The 17,945-nt window shown below is 40.1% G+C and overlaps 1 protein-coding gene across 1 annotated transcript; it reads left to right on the top strand.

The window, feature by feature from the left end:
• Positions 1–6,803: 6,803 nt before the first annotated feature.
• On the top strand, positions 6,804–10,733 carry LOC136780431 (vitellogenin-1-like). Its single transcript, XM_066738782.1, has one exon. The coding sequence runs from the start codon at positions 7,081–7,083 to the stop codon at positions 7,804–7,806; it is 726 nt and encodes a 241-aa protein (XP_066594879.1). The 5' UTR covers positions 6,804–7,080; the 3' UTR covers positions 7,807–10,733.
• Positions 10,734–17,945: the final 7,212 nt, after the last annotated feature.

Raw genomic sequence — 17,945 nt, 5'->3', positions numbered from 1 at the left:
GAATACGTCTACGCATGTTAAATGGTAAAAACTTAATTTTCTTCTAGCTTTCTCATGATTTTTTCAAATGAGATTTGTTCAATTTTAATAAAGATAATATTTTCAATTTTCAGTAAATAATATTCAGCTACATTTAAAATTACAGTAAAAAATAAACGTAAACGAGTACTGATTAGTGTGCTATATTTTACACTTTGTACGTGCGTGTATTCATTGTCAATTGTTCAGATTTGTGTTGTTCAATTAGACTAGAGTATACACTGACGTCATTGAATTGTGTTTACAGTAGAAGAGTTTTGCAATGCTTTCGCAGGTTTATTATTATCGAAAAACATATATGAAAACTTCATTGAAACGAACGTACCTGAATTCTAGAAAAACAGGAGTAAATATTTATCGAGTAGCTTTGAAATTTCAACACACACTTATTTGTCACTATAGTACTAATCGTGATCGCAACTAAGGTTTCGCAGTCAGAATTAGTATTGTATTGCATCATTGTCCGTACAATTAGCGACATAGCGTGTTAATTGAACTATATCCAAAGAAAAAAGGGTTTCTTGTAAAATCTCAAATTTCTCATTAAAACTGGTTAGGTAAAATTCCGTTTGCTCTAAGAGCTACGTATTGTATGTATAATAACGATACTAAATCTGTAAAGGAGTTATTCATGGAATTTTCGAATGGAAATATTTTCATAGAATAGAACAAAGATTTGGTGATTTGACGAAAGCTAAAGCACAGTCGTTCAAGACGTTTTCCAAATGGTCGATGTATTGTTAGCCTTCATAGTACATCGAGCGTAGGTGGACAGTTCGACACCCAATGGACGTCTGTTAAACTTGGATGTACAATCAATATACTGTTGGACATTTCAATAAGTGAGGTAAGTTACGTGGGAAAGCTCCCTTTGCAACAATGGATCCCTTCACTATCCGACAACAGCATAACCACTTAAACAAATATATGCAATTTATTATTAAAAGAAAATAATATCTAACTATAGATCGAAACCTGCTAGTGCCATAAGCACCAGCAACTTGTAACTTTGGTAATTATTAAATTATCTAACTAATCGGAGAGATGCAGCTTTGGTCAAATATAGATTGTGCATAATAATTGTCGTAACTTTTGTGTTTATTATTGTCATATGTGAGTGGATTAGGTAGCTTGTATAATTCCTTGCAAAACCAATCATTGTTTTATAAGCATTTAACTGCATCGAAATTCCGGTTGCCCTCGAAGACTTAACATTCTACTTGCAACGAATTTAAAATTAGTTGCCAAACTACGATCGTACTTTGGAAAAGTAGTTCCGCCACTAATAATTAAATTTCTCGGGATTCTCGGAGTTTTACCAACTGCGACTCGATATAATATTCAATGTGAAATCAATATGTTCGCAATAGAGCGTACACACATACGCAATGCATCTATGCAGGAGACGGAATTTTTAAAGGTGAAATGAACGAGCGATGAATACTCTGATTATTCGCCGGTGACGCGCAAGTGACCGCGTTAGGCTACCGAGGGAAATGTTGCCTACTGTGTCATAGAACAAAGTATGCTTATCGGCAAATTTGATTTACGTCTCTTGACGAGATTGCTGATATTAAGTAGAGAATGAGTCCATTCAATTGTGCCGAGTCTCAGGATGCGCCATTTGCTCTGCTCTGCTCTGCGTAATAAACGAGTTTCTCGTCAGCTTTTGTTTTCACTCCCACAAATGTCTTTACAAAGCTGACGATAATACAACGACTGGTTATGTCAGTATAAACACAATCTATCCATAATTTTATGTAACGAATAATGATAATCCATTTGAATTACGAAATTACACTTTCGATTATTAACCAAATTACGTGTGGAAGATTCTTTTGTATGTGTGTGTGTGTGTGTGTGTATGTGTGTGCGTTTAATTTTTTTAAGAAAACGAATATTTGGATAGAGGCAAATTCATCATTTACGTAACGACGTGTTCGATCGATTTCATTTAACTATATAATAGATGATGTCCTATGTCTAAATTAATCACACGGATTTCACATTTAACTCTGGCTTTGTCAAACCGATTGTTATAATTACGTTATTAAGTAACGAATAATATCTACTGGATTCGGAGAATACGAGCTATACATATATAAGCCGTAAAGTATTTTTGACAGCATGGCAAAACAGTCGGCGTAACGTGGTAGAAGAAATAATACCTTTTCACACCTCTTCGAAGCTTCATCGAAGGCTGTGAATCATCGAATGAACAGTGTATACTGTACACATATATCATCTAGAATATTTATATGTACATACACATATATGTATAGAGAGAGGGATAGAGAAAAAAATTTGGTTTGCGTCAAGGGCAAGAAGAAAAGCTGCGAAAATAAAAGAGTGAGGTAGGCAGAAAGTTCGACGCGGCTTATCTTGGGTTCAAAGACTTTTGCAACGATCAAGTTTCGCCAAGTGAACGACCCGTGAATCGCCAAATATTTTTCCATCAAAAACCTATCCTGGCGTCTTCAGAAGAAAGAAACCCGAGGGAAAAATAATAACAGCTATGCAGGGCTAATCCTGCAATACGTTTTCATTAAACATCATAATTTCGCTGTTTTTCTCCCCCCCATTTGCATAGTTTTCTATACAATTTGTTTTCGGCAAAATCATCCTACGTGGGATAATTTGATTTTTCATGGTATGTGTGCTATACGAATAGGAGTGGGAAATTTCGTGAATACGCCAAAATTTTATTGATTAATTGGAGTTCTCAGTGGTAATCTCCTATTGTTGGATGAGGCCGTTCAACCTAGAGGAAAATGGAGGAGGGTTGAATATAAGTGCGAGCTGTGTCGACGAGGCTTATGTTAAGCCTTGCGGAATTAAACAGCTTCATCGAGGACTTACACCCTCTCTCCAAAATTATTTCTCTAATTCCTACTAATTGTAAGCCTCGAAGCTCGAGTTGGTTAGCACGTCGTCTAGGAAAAAAGAAGAAGAAGTCTCCGTGTAATATACAAGGTGTCCCAAGAACTATTATCTCTTGGATATCTTCTCATTGCTCAAAGTTTAGTGTAAACCTTGAGCAATGAAAATAATATGGTATATAAAGAGAAGTATAGTATGGCAATAGCCATTTTTCTTGAAACGAAGGTGTTTCGGTTGTTTAAAGATTATCACGGTTTTTTAAGTGGAACTTTTATCTTTTTATTTCATATTCTTATTTCTCTTCTCGAGAGCTTTGAAATCCTTTCTATGAATGTACCATTTAGCTGAAGCATTTACGAGGTATTTAAATTTGAAATTTAATTGTTAAGCGAATCCGTTAATCTGTATTAAATGATCGCGTTTATAGGGAAGAACGTGGAGCTACACTTTATGCGGGTAAAAAGTTACACCGACGTTTAGTCTTAGTGGAAGAACGTTAATAACGTGACTATACGCATAAAGCTTTAGTGGACATTATATTAAACGCTTATATCCTGTTTACATTTCCCTATGATCAATTTTTTCAGTATTTTTTTAAGTGATACTTATTACCCTTATAATATATTTAGTACTGATCAACGTTCCCTGGTACTTTAGTAATTACAATTCGTTGACAATTTTAAAACAACCTGTCAGGCAATAATGCCTCGATTAATTAAATAATTTATTAAGTGATTTGGAAAGCCCTCGAGAACAGTGATAATAAGGGAAAATAAATAGACCCTTTAAAAAAATCTACGATGACCTTGAAATTTCCAAATAGTACTTCTATTTTAATAAGAATGATTAATATTCTATTATATTTTCTGAATACGCGGAGATATTCAAGAGAAGCAGTGATTGGACATCCTGTCTATAGTGATGTACCCGCAGAGAGACGAGTGAAGTTGAAGGGTGTACATAGGTTAAAGCCTCGTAAACACGATGATTTCTATCGTGTTATTTACAATTTGTATTAACCCAGATTTTCTTCGTATAAATATATATATCACTATAACTTGTACTACAATAATAAGTCAGTTATAAACTATTTTCCAAACTAATACATTTTCTCTATTTTTCACAAAACTTCTACATAATATTGTTTACATTCACATATTTTTAGAGCATCGTGGAAAGTACTGGTGCAATTGGAGATCATTTTTTTGTTTGTAGAAAATCGAATATACTGCAGAATTTCTCTCGAGATCGTAGAAAACACGATTGGGTTAGTTCCTAACTACTGAGCGATTACTGGCTGAATTAAGTTCTCCATCTTGGTCTCAATCTAGCGAGCAATCAAAAAAAGAGGGAAATTTTCGCTGATAAGGGCATTCATAGGTCGGTCACGTAGATTACCATGTATTTACCGAACTAACCTAAGCCAATCACGCATAGTTGTCCACCGTAGCTTTCCACAGTACTGCTTCATATCGTCAATACATCCCTGCATACTATACGCGCGTCTTTTTCTTTTCATATCTGTACGTTCAAGTTATTTACCTTGCACTGGAATATTAATTTCAAAAAATTTCCATTGCCCTTCTCTATAAATAAAACCTATTGAACAATATTTGATAATAGGAGTAGGATAGAATTTAAAATATTCATAGCTTTTAACATTTTATTGCATCAGCAATGCGCGAGATCTTGCGCTGCAAAGTGGCTCGTAAATAAGATTGGTTTTACGAATAGCCCGCGTGTTGAAAACCGTGTACAATACACGTAAAACGCAGAAGAGAACTCTAAAGGTCACGGCACCCATATAAAATTTTTAAATTTATAACACTACCTGTAAGAAAAATATTGGAACGTTCTATATATTTCAATCAAATACGCAAAAATAACATATCGAAGAAATTTGTAAATAGTACCAATTTCAGAAAAAAATTATTTTGTAAGAAAAAACTCTACATCTCTATTCTCTATTTCTATATATGTAAGAAATTGAAATAAATGGTCATAGAATGATTTTGGTGAGAGTAACAACTTACTGTAGAGCAAAGTGAGTTATTGATTTGTCACAGTGTGTAGCAGCATTTTGCAGTAGTAGCGAAGTACCATCGGTTCTATTCAGCGAGGACATCGATCCTGAAGTTCGACGACCCCGGCGTACCCAGCCGAACACTCGAGAACGGCGCTTCCAAAACTGGGTGGTGGCTGGACGATCAAAAATTTTCGATCCATTTCGGAAGTTGAGGAGAATCTAATGGAGGATGTCAGAGGGCGATGCGGATTGTTAAGGACATAAATAATTAGGAAATGTGAGAAGCATTCCTATAGATATAGGAACCCACAATTAAGCCCTTCTTATTCTATCGTGTAGGAGTAAACCTGTATTGGTAGTTTCTCTCGAAGGATCCAAACGAGCGATTCTCGTGCGAATGCACGTGACTCTACCTTCGACACTCGGAAAGTTCACCTTACGGACCGCAGCTGCAATTGAAGCAATTGAATTTTCCTTTTTTGTCAATCGAGTTTCTTTCCAAATCTGCAGGCAATATAACGTGCGATATAAAGCGGATCGAAGCCATTACTAGCAGACGCGCTTGTCATCCGTACTTTTCGCCCTGTTGCCTCCAAACAGAACGAATCTTGGGAAGAAATTTATCTCCCGATGCTGAGGAGAATAAGCTTGAAATCTTTCCTAGCAAACTGTGAAACAGGAAAAAAGAAGAAATATATCATAGGATACTTCTGTGTATATTCTCATTGGCGACGAGAAAGTTATGTAGTTGACGAGTGGGAAATATAAATATCAGGGTTTTTTTCTTCAGAGATAAATGTTTGCTATTCCTTGACACTGACCTTGCTCGTTGCTCATTGTTTTGTTGATTCGAAGCTGAGCAACTTTGTTGTGTCGCGGAGGTAGCATGAATTGTTTTTTATAGGTCAGGGTTGTGTTCTGTCGTTTTAGATCGGTACCCCTGCGTGTGGCGTGGCATGGCGTGGCGTTGTATGGTGAATGCGCATAGAAAAGTGAGCCTGATTAAATAGTTTGAAAAGTTTGTTTGGCGAAAGCGTCACGAGACCAGTTTCAAGCATTAGTTACAGTATTAAATAGGTAGGACTTTTCAATTACAGAGACTTGTTTCGATTTTAAGGTCGAAGAGAGACTGTCTGTAGGTAGCAGCGTGGAGGGAGGGGGGTATAAGATGACCTAGTGGCGCGCTTGTCCTTCTTGCATATATCCCTTGTACCGCATAGCGAGACATCACCAATTCCATCTGTTGCTTTTCTCGATCCAAGGACTCCGGAGGCTCGCCATTTATCATCAAAGAGGAACGAGAAATTTCCATATTTTACTCAAGGTCAAACGAAGCTCGTTATTATATTTTATTTCAAATCAGTCGACCCGTACGATACTATAGCCAAGCATGGACATGGTGTTGTGTATACGAGGGAATAGTGTCCGATCAAACATTACGGTCACATTTAATCATTCGAAAGCAGGTGTGTATCGTAGTTTAAATCGGGGAACGTGTTGAAAACTGCGTTAGACCTTCGGAATGGGGGGAGGGGGGGGGGGGGTATGTATATGATAAATACATATATATGACATATGCGTTAATCAGCGGTGACGTATCGGTTAAGTAGCAAATCCTTCTACTAGTACGGTTGGTAGGTCAATATGGTACAAGGTGCCGTTCCTCCACTATTTATTTAGCACCCTCCCCCACTCGGTATGGCTTACTCACGTGGAAGCTGGGGCATGCGCACCCCTCTGGTCTCTTTGCGAGGATACATAAGGGTGCGCCGCTACCATCGCGGCTCTAGTCGCGTCTCGTAAACAAACCGCCCCACATCAGGAGGATAACAAGTACGAGAGAGTGAGTGACAGAGAGAGAGAGAGAGAGAGAGAGAGAGAGAGAGAGACGAGAAAGAAACAAAGACACGGTGACTATAGTGACGAAGACAATTCAACATAAACGTCGTCAAAGTCAAAGTGAGACTATATAAGAAAAGTTGTTATTGCTCGAATCGTAAACTGTAACAAAAACTAGAGTGATCGTGATTGTGAGATCTTAGGGATTTCTGCGAGAAGAGTCGGTGATCCATAGCGGCATCGAACAATTCAAAGGTCTTTGGCCCTGATCCTGCAAAGTTTCGTCGACGTCCGGCATGGACGACTCGACCAGGCTGACCGACGCCACGTCGGAGAACAATCGCGACAAGCATCTGCAGTACACGAGCATCGTTGACGGCAGAGGTTTGTGCAAGGGGGGCAAGGGCAGCAAAGGGAAGCGCAGAACGGAATTCGTCGACGACGAATGCAGTACGGACAGCGGATGTAGCAGTGGTGGTAGCACCGGAAGTGCCGAGCGCCTGTCGCGTCGAGGAAGCGGCGAACGATTGTGCAACAATACTCGTGGCAGATCCTCCAGGAGCCACTGTTATTTGGACAGAGTGCACGGAAGGGGTCAGGAACGGCTGTCGAACGCACAGAGGAACGCCGAGCGTTCCCGTGACAAATCCTCGAGGTCCTGGAGCCCCGGAGACACCAGGACCTCGTGCAGTCACAGTGCTGGTGACTCGCCGCTCCACTCGCAGTCCCACTCGCCCAGCCCCTCGGATGCCCACAGCAGCAGCGACAGCGACTCCTCCAAGAGGAACTCCACAGCTGCGACCTTGAGGAAGGCCTTCCTCAGCCTCAAACTCTCCTCCAAGTGGGAGACCAAGGAGAAGAAGCACACGAAGAAGAGCCCCAAGAGAATCCTGCGTAGTCCAGTATCTTACACTTATGTCAAAGGATTGTCTGGCCTACCCACTCAGAGGGTGCCGAGAAACTCGGCTCAACATCTCATTATGCCCTGCTCCTGGCAAGATTCCGTTAGTTTCTATCGATAAACATCCTACTGATGCCTATTCGCAATCGACCAATTCCAATGCCTTCTTTCTTCTACTTCTCTTCTTTTACTTCGTCTCGCACTTTCCGTCTTCATCTACTTCTTCTTCTTCTTCTTTTTCTTCTTCTACTTCCACTTCTTCTTGGTTCGTCATAAAATAAAGTCTAGAGAGATTAATTAATTAGCGGAGCTGAGTCGACCGGACCAATATCCGAGCTGCCAGTAGAGCGTCGTCCTGTGAGAATTCTGCGCGAATTTTCTAGTAGGATCGCTGTAAATAAACGACGCGTCTCTAGCAAAGGAACCAAACAACGTATACGAGCCAGCAAACGGGATCGAGTGAGACTCCTCGTGAAATCTCGGAATTGCTCAGAATTTAATAAGAGCACTGCATTATTGTGCACTTGTACGAGATTTCGCACGATCACATTTTTCAATTAAGAGTAATACTTAATAATGTCCGAATGGACTTGGGCTTAAGTTAAGTATATTAGATGGTAAGGGGGGATAAATGTAAGTTTAAGTTAAGTAGTAAACGCAAATTAATATAGTATTACTTAAATGATGCGCGTTGGCTATGAGCGCCAGGATGCGTCTAGGTTAGTACATTTTGAGCGGTTTTTCAACTTTTGCATGAAATTTTTTTACCACGAGAGAGGCTGAGACCTTGAATTCTTTGATGTGTCCCACGCGATTGTTAGCCCTTTGTATTCGTCAAGGACTCTTTCGTTAATCGGTGAAACATGACGAAGCTTGGCTGACTTAACGTTACGAGCAAATTGCTCTGAGGTCGGGTTTAGAAAATATCTGTCCAATTCGAGGAAGAGTATATAATCATACTCTCTTGTAATCGTGTAAAGCGTCAAGATTCGTAAGTATGCCAATGCTGATGGTCAAAGTTACGTATCGAAATCTTATCGTCGAGCTGAAATTGCATCATCGATTAATTATTGAAAATCGATGCTCGAGTTACTATAACGGTATTGATGGATTGATCGAATGAGGCGTTAATGGGCGCGTTGGGTAAATCGGGACGACATATCCTATTAAAATAATAAGAGTCCTTAACCAGTGCATATAGCTATTGAAATCATAATAATTATTATCACGAGACAGAATTTCTTTAGCATTCCTTGATCGTATATTGGCTTATATACACCATACACATTTATGCAATGAGAGCAAAAAGCACGTTACAAAGATAGCTACTTAATTAACGCAAGGTTGGAGGAAGGGGAAAGAATTAATTAGACACGAAAATATACAGTTTCGCAGATCAATTCGTAGGGACATATTGATACAGCACTTCCACTAGCTATACTGCATCACCTCTAAACATATTAACGAAATATTAATCGTTCCAAATATTACCGCGCTATTTCCTATAGCAACATTACTCGCATTATGATACCCTTATATAATGGAATACCAATTATTAAACCAAAAGTATATAAAGCGTTGCAAAAAAATAAAGAATAACAGACACGGACAGAAACTAAACGCCGAATAACAATCTCTGTCGCGAATAATGTTATAAATCCATATTTATTCCATGCGCTTCCGATTAAAATCACGTCGATCACGTTTTGAAAAGAATTTATTCTTATTAGTTGCTAGTCGTTAGAGTCATCCGTCGAGTCTTCTTTCCGAATTATCCTATGCCGTATCTCGGCCAATGTATTTATTGGAAGTCAATTATGTCATAGGGAAAATTAATTTTAAGGAATCAACGAATAAGTCTGACTCGAGATCTTATACACGAGAACGTTTCGTGCGTTCCAGGCGAACTTCGATGATGAATCAATGTAAGAATTACAATCTTCTCAAATTGGAGTATTGCAAGAGGGATGAATTTCACGACTATCAGGGTTCGGTTATTTTGTCGTCGCGTTAACAAACAGGTGTCTGATGAGCGATCTGAAATCGAGGGAAAAAATATACCTGAAGGATCTAATCGACACATATCATCGAGTTATTAAGAATTTTTTTTTTATTGCGATCCGATGAGAACGAGAACCACTCTTAGAGATCCGGTACAATGCGGTTGGGCCGAAAGATGAGGATGTTCGATCGAGAGTTCCTTTACCGGAGAAAAATCAAATAAAAATACGGATGAGAATGCTTCGAGTGATCATCGAGAGAATGTAGTTATTGTGCTTTTCGCGCGAGAGAGAAGTGAAGGTGGGGGGGGGGGGGGGGGAGGTAGTAAGGACTCTTGCCGGATGAATCATCTTATGTATATAGTACATATAGACACGATAAGAGGGATCAGACATTGAAGAAAGAGCCGACTGATCGAAGGTAGATGGCTTTGGAAAAAAAAGTCCATCCTCGGTACTCAAGTGCAGCCCTTTAAAAACCTATCGAAAAACACGAAAGTAATTTTTCTTCGTATCCCAAAGCTTTTTATTTCTCTCTATAGCAGTTTATTCGGTAATTTTTTGCCAGAGCTGAGTCTACTCGCAGGAGCAGCTCGGAAATTAAGAGGCTTAAGATTGTCCCCCTTCCTATCGTTCTTTATTGGAATTTCGAGAGAGGATGCCTTGTGAAAAAAAGAGATGATCTCGTTCTCGAAGCTTAATTAAGGATCCGCAGGTCGTACACTTTGATCCAATGTAAAAGAGCGTGTGTGAGAGAGTGAAAGAGAAGCGTAGATTGTATGTACGATCCACCTAGTGCCTTGTAGATATTCCCCTTTTGACTGTTTAGTATATTATTCTGCGAAATAATTGGCTAAAGCATGGATCTAATGAATGTTACCAATGACACTACATTCGCCGCAATTAAAATTAATGTTTATCATCGGAGCGTCGTCTGTATATACATGCAAGTCTATTCGCGCATGTGCTATGTTCATCGTGCGCAAATAAGGCTGCATTGAAATAAAGATCAATTACTCAGGACTGAATGTTTTGTATTACTATCTATGTCGACGTAAATTTACGTTTCAAATAAACGTTTTTAAATCTATTTCTTGATTTTCTCTCTTATTCTTATACCCTCCCGATCCGTACAACTTTTGTCATTAGCGATATTCGAATAAAAGTCTCGAGCGAAATGGAAGCAGAACAGCGTATAGACGTTAGAAAAAGAGGGCAGGCGGTTAAGTTAGACAGGGGAGAGGGAGAGGGAAATATTTTAGGAGAGTACATCGAACTCTTAACCTCTGACCCGATTACAGAGCACACCCTCCACCTTCCTCATCCCGGAGACTATATACCTATCCCTAAACTCCTCGCGCTTATATTCGCTGCAACAAACGAGTTTCGAAACAACTTGCATGCGATGATAATATAGTCATCGATGCTTGGATCTCCGAGAGATGAGAAAACCGATAAACCTTCCTCGATAAATTCCAATTCATTCGTTGTAAATCTATAGAAATATTATTCGCGCGATTATACACATTTTTCTGTTCTTTTGTAATTGAAACTCTCATTTCCTGTCGTAATTGTCTTGCATAAGTTTTGCAAAAATTTTCCAAAGAAAACCAGATTCGCACACTACACCGGTCATTCTCGCTAAATTTGACGCAAGCGTGTCCGCGTCAGTTGTATGAATTAATAACGCAGCTAGGTACACACAAACATAATAGTATTCAGGAGGTGTCCATAAATTATATAATTTACAGATGTGCGGGACAGATACGAAATGTCAACATGCTTCTGTTTTGTTAGAAATTAATCGCACATCTGCCAGCGTCAGATTCAACTATCAATAAATATTATTTCAGCAAAAATTTACTAAACTCTTTTAGCACTCGGAATACATGTACATATATATATATGTTAAAATTGAAATAGGTGTGATGTTTTATTATTGTGTAAGAAGATTAAGACAGCGAGAGCATTGTTCTATGGTAGGTCAAGGATCTCTTGTCTCCCCCCCCCCCTCTCCTACTTCCCCCTCTCATCGCTTTTCTTATTTCCCGACTTAGAAACTCGATAAACTCTGAGTTATTAAAATCATTATTTTTACATGCTCCCGAAATTGTAGCACGTGGTTTGAATAGTTCAAGACGGATGAGATAAAATTATTATACATCTGTGCCAGATAATTATACAATTTAAAAAAAAAATCTCAAAACCATCTTGACACTTATTCAAATGACATTTTGCATTATGTAAATTTCTTCTGTTTCGCGTAGGGTGGTTGTGAACGAGGACCTAGCTTTGAAAACAATAGTAGCTCTAAATCAGATATAACTGCAGGGAAAACGTACGTCACTCGATGCCTTTAGTTACCAACAGGTTAAGGACAGAGGCAGCAAATGAGTGAGAGACAACGAGTGAGCTAAATTAAAGCAGATTTGCTTTCATGGTTTCGCATTAACAAAATATTGATAATTGGGCTAAAATCTTCCAAGGTACTCCCGAGACCTTTCTTTAGCCCTTTTCAATGACATCGTTATAACTATAATTAGATTTCCTCAAGTTCCTCGAGCAAAGAGAAGCTTCGTCATTGTTTCCTCTCGTCCACCGTATAATTATCGTAAAAATGGACTCCCTCAAGAGGGAAGATTTCTTGAATCGTAACATTTATTAGTCGAAAGTTCCGGCGAGTCTCTGGAGATTTTTGTCCGGCTAGCGCGATACGAATACACAAAAGGCGTCCGTGTGTCGGTTTTACCCATGGCCATGACAGAGCCAAGGAGTGGCCTAGATACAAGGGTCTGCACCCCGTGACGTCACTCTGGAAGAAACACCATTCACGGCCCTCCGTTGACCCAGATTAGCACCGCGCCATCCCCATGAAATATCATAGTTCATTCAGCAGCGATCTCGGAACGATTCTTCATCGTCCTTCATCAGCCGCTGGCTTCTTTCATCCGGAATTGAATTTTAGCCAATAATCAATTCTTAATTTGCTACGTAGACTGATGAATCAACTGGCACTCCTCCCCCCCCCCCCCCCCCCCCCCCACTCCAACACAATAAAATTGCATATAGTTTTAATACGTAAAATGCAATTACCGAATAGTTCTAATTCTATATATATATATATATATATATGTACATATAACGAGATCCATATGCATGTACACAGCGGCCGCAATGAACATCGTTCATTCATCGTTCTGAAAATGGCGAACATAAAGGGCAAAATTATAATGAATGGATATAACAGTGGAGTATATTGACAATGGAAGAAGGATTTAACGTTTGTTGCATTTTTCTTTAAAGCCAGCCCCCGGTTGTGTCTCAAAGCTTACGATTTAATATATACATAGAAACTGTGCCAGCTGCGAGCTTATCTGGTTATTCAATCGTTGCAGAGACGCCGCCGACTATAAGTATATTTACAGAGTATCGAATTTGGATACACCGGCTTCAGCGTGTCACTGAAGCTGCACCGAAATATGAAAATGAGATCGAAGAAAGAAATAGTCAAGGGTTAGAAGGGGGAGGGGGTAAAAGGATGGAGGATCGACTATACACAGAGAGAAACTAGTTATTTATCTTGAAAAGTTTTTGAGGTTTTTCGAGTGCATTTTGCGCATAGTCAACGAAGCGCACTCGCACATGGTCTGATGCGGCGGATCGAGCTTTTGGCACAGGACCCTCCCCGCTTTTTGTTCGCTGTTTGTCCTAGTTTCCCCTCGGTCTCCCCCCTCTCTGACGTAGTGACGTCATCATCGTCATTGAGAAGGCCGCTGACAACGTGTCCCAGTTCCGGGCTATGCAGCTGAGCAAACTCGGTCGAGGGTTAATCCTATAGTCTTCGATCCCTTTTTCCCTCGCCCTATCCCTTCCAGTATCCCTCCCTCCCCCCCCCCCCCCCTCTCTTACCCCATCACACCAATCCCCTTGACCGGTACCACGAGGAATACACGCACCAGTCATAGTCATGCACTTATTACATTGTTCCGCAGTCTCTGTCCAGCGATGTCCGTCATTTCCACGCGGAACAAATGAGCAGGGAGGTCAGCTTGATTGTCAAAGTCACGTGTGTATCCAATCTCCTCCATATATGACCCCCAAAACTTGTCATCTCCCGTAATCTAATCGGTATAAAATTCTCCGATCAATTCAGCATATAGATTTATCGGCCACCGTTCCATATCGCACGCGTCATATCGGACTAATATGCTTAACAGAGTGGAAATATTGAAACCGATGATAAAATCTCCGGAGAAACAATACTTTCAGCTATGTGGAGAGGCATTGATAGGACGTACATGGTGAATGCGATTAGCGAATGTAACATTTGACGCGTTAGCGGTCTACTTAGCGAAAGTCGCGGATCATAAATTTGTTACGACGGGTACGGTGGGTAACAAGATTCTTGATCTAATTTTGCAATCTGATATATATATGTATATAATAGATATAATTAATGGAATATACGAATAGATTATCGTAGCATCTCTCTCTCTCTTTCTTTCTTTCGTGGGATGTAAGGGTTGGGGGTGAAGAGGAACAAGCTTTTCAGGAGGAGCAAGCAAAGTGATAAAATGCGGAAGTTTCGTGAGATCGATGAAGGGGTAGAGGGGGGAGAGTCGAAAATCCAGTGCACTGCATCGCCTCATTCAGTTCAGCCCCGTGCGGCTAGCTGCATCCGGACGTTGCACCCTTTCGATGACGCGCTCCTTACGTCACGTTACCATGGATACGAACCATCTCTGATCCACGCTCGCACCTCGTTCCCCGCACGGCCCATCGGGAAACTAGAACTCTGACCCCGAATTAGGTCAACTGTGCTATTTCAACTCTCGGGATACATGTAGAAGCCGCCGTCGCGCATCCGACACTCGCAAAAATTCCCCTCACAATGCAGCTGCATCGGTTACTGCACTCTATCGACCCGTTCCTGGGCCACTCTGCTCTTCTCTCCCTCTTGTGCTCTTTTTACCCATGCACAAGCGACGTCATCAATACTCACTACGAATCTCCTCATCACCTTTCTCTCTCTCTCTCTCTATATATATATATATATATATGTAGTTTACTCATACACAATACGAACTCCCCTTATATGCGCAAATTAACCCACTATCAGACCTCTTTTTTAGCTTCCAATCACAAGATTGTACATTTTCAGGATATTCCCATATATAGCAGTCATTCGACGCGTCATTCTCCGCACGATAAAGTCTCTACAATTTTAACGCTTGTCCTACAAGATCTTCTGAGAAGGTGCAGAGAAGCACGATATAAGCTCGGCTTCATCCTCTCGTAAAATTCTCTTTACTAGCCACACTGCGAGTGTACGAGACCTTGTAAGACACGATCTATTCCAAAGACGAATATCTTTTCTCCTTTACGTAAAACTCATGAAAGGTGAGAGAGAGGAGGGGTGTGCAGGCCAAAACTAGTTGTGAAACGAACGAATGTGTGTCGTATCATCGCGCACAGCGAGATATTTTGCGGAGAGATTAAAAGCTAGGAAAAGTAGGGCATGGATAAACGAGGCTTGTTTTTAATTAGCATCGAGAGAAAGATTTATCTGATTATACTTTGAAATACTTCTGGATCTGGCTCGGCGTTGCTTGGCTGAATGCTGCACAACGTCTGTTTCGAGCAACCCCAAACGGAAGACGGCAGGGGGCAAATAAAGTTTCGCCTCGCAAGGTCCAAGGAGAAAGGTCCTTTTATCATTGTTTGATTCGCGAAACAAACAAAAAGCTTCGAAGGTTTAAAAACAGCCTATAATAAAGCAGCTATAGCCGGAGTCGAGCACGTGGCGTCGCGAGGCCTTCGGACCGTGACGTCAGTAAGCACAATGGGCCAGAACTGAAAACTGGGACAAAAATTGTATTTTTTCCGTCAAATTCAAATCAATGCAACGATATTGGGCGAAGATTCTACGAGTTTTCGGCGAAATATCGACGATGCTTCCAGAAGATATATATAGCTGTGATATTTAAATGTTAAAATTTATAGGGATGTACAGAGTCAAAATTCTGATCGACGCTCCTTAGATTTACGTCACTCTTTGAATCTGCTTCGTCATCGATGAGGTCACGGCCATTTCTTTCGTTAGGACTACAGCCTTTAGTGGTTCATCCGTGCCGCATCGACTTTTTTTTTATACTTTATAAACTATTTTATTAATATCCTCAGCGTCGCGTCTATACATAACTATCTTTCGAGCGTTCCAAAGAAACCTCGTTTATGAATGGTGCAGTAAAAAAGCGTAAATAGAATTTATACCTTTATATCGATGAAAAAAGGAGGCTGAATAATTGTGGAGAAAAGGACATTTAAGTTGATCACGCGAACCGGTACGAATGTAATTCGAGAAGCACCTCGAGAGGACAGTTTTTCTTTGATCCTTATTAAATCAAAACGAATGTAGGGTATCAAAAAACTCGATCAAATAGGAGTACGGTTTTTCGAATTACAGCCACGAAAAACCTGTAGAGCAAAGAACATATTCTGCTCTATTCGAGGAATGACATTTATTTGGACGTAGTTTCGCATTAAATGTAATTTTTATGTGCGACTTGATTCGTTATTATAAAACTCCTACGTTATCTCCTCGAATCGAAAGGATATTTTCGTATACTTGTGGATATGTTATCGAGGTCGATTCCAGTAAAAGCCATTTCTAGTCTGGCAAAAAAGTAATAGATCCGTGGGTCTAACGGCATTACGAAATCTCGTAATTAAAGTTTAAATTTAAATATGACGCGTTATTTAGGTAAGATGGAGAATTCATTTGGACTCATGGACGCAATGGAGGCGAAGGAGTTTCTATGCGAGTTAGTTACGTTATGCAATTAACGCGATCGTAAGGACGCTTGGTCTTTTGGCGGAGCGAGACGCAAACGTGACCGGAGTGAGAAACGTGAGCTGTACAAGAGCATTAATTACCAGAGGACTATTTATGATAAAGAAAGGGCTACCTTTCAATAACGACCAGACGTCAAACTCTGACACAACGCGAGATCGAAAGGAAAAAGGAAGCTATATAATATTCCGTATCGATTTAAATCAGCCACCTGGGACCTCTTGTATTACGATCGTGGATCTACGTTTTATTAATGACGCAATTTCCCTGTTCCCCAACGATCACTATTTCTGTCAATCCAAGCTTTGCTACCGATGTAAGTGGAGAAAACCTTGATTGCACGAAGCTCCCACTCTTACATTTAAAATACACAGCCAAATCGATTGAATGACGTATTAGAAAATCGGTCAGATTTGGGAGAAGCTGCAGCGATCGATCGTCAAGGTCAATCGATGCAAGTATAACGATCTACGCGATAGAGCAGAGATTTTATCACGTATATAGGACTCCCTGAGAAAACGAATGCATCCAACAAGGGAGGTGCTGCATCTTTCGAAAGGAAAAATTTCTGTTTCTATATGGAATTACTTAAAATCGTCTGTATTATACAGCAAGACCTTCTTTATGGCACTTTAAGGTTACACCGAGTCCTCGGTATTGTGACACGTGTCTCTAAGCAGGCACGTGGATGCCGAGCAAAGTCTCGTGAAGGAAGAAGATGGGAAGGGAAGAAAGAACGATCTGAGACGAAAATCTCCCTCGCCATTATGCGAAGGTACCACACCGGTAAGCTCCTTGTCAATTCCTAAATGGAAATCTTTTTTTAATAACTTGAAGATTCGAGGCTTGTGCCAAAGTAACATCGATAAGTTAGCTTAAATAGGAAGGGGAGCATCGGCTTTACGATGGGGGCGTTATAGGCTGGGGTGGGCTGGCACGTGGCTCGAAAGCAGGAGATGTGGAGAAAACGTGTTGCAGGATAAGTAAGAAACCTTAAAGTAGCTCTTTCTCAATAAAAACAATTTCCGCGTCGACCCACACAAATAGTATACCCTCTTTATAAAAGCCACGAGCATTCTTCCAATCCTTGCCAAACGCTTTTAACTATTCAATTTCCATTAATATATGGAAACTCAAGGTAGGTACTATCGCGTCCATATCTATCGAATCAATCGGTCTTATGATTATTATTGGTGAGAATAACGGTGTAACTTGTGGAATATCCAAGAAACAATAATTTAGCATCTTTGGAATTATAGCTTCTCTGGATCAAAGGGGTTTTCCTATAGGACTTCTCGGAAGACACTTTTTTCATAATCGCTTTATATCTCTCAAACGGGATTAAAGCTCAAAGTTTATTATTAATTTCCACAGCCTGAATCACACCCGAAGCCCATTTAACTTTCC

Source organism: Prorops nasuta, unplaced genomic scaffold (genome assembly GCF_024137725.1).
Source record: "Prorops nasuta isolate Cenicafe-Biocafe unplaced genomic scaffold, Cenicafe_Pnas_1.2 PNAS00019, whole genome shotgun sequence".
In the NCBI taxonomy this organism is placed as follows: Eukaryota; Metazoa; Arthropoda; class Insecta; order Hymenoptera; family Bethylidae; genus Prorops; species Prorops nasuta.
Note: the sequence above shows the minus strand (reverse complement) of the source record. Positions and strands in the feature narration are given on the sequence as shown.

Excerpts from the sequence above, each read along its gene's own strand:
- LOC136780431 (XM_066738782.1), top strand. The coding sequence starts at position 7,081 with ATGGACGACTCGACCAGGCTGACCGACGCCACGTCGGAGAACAATCGC.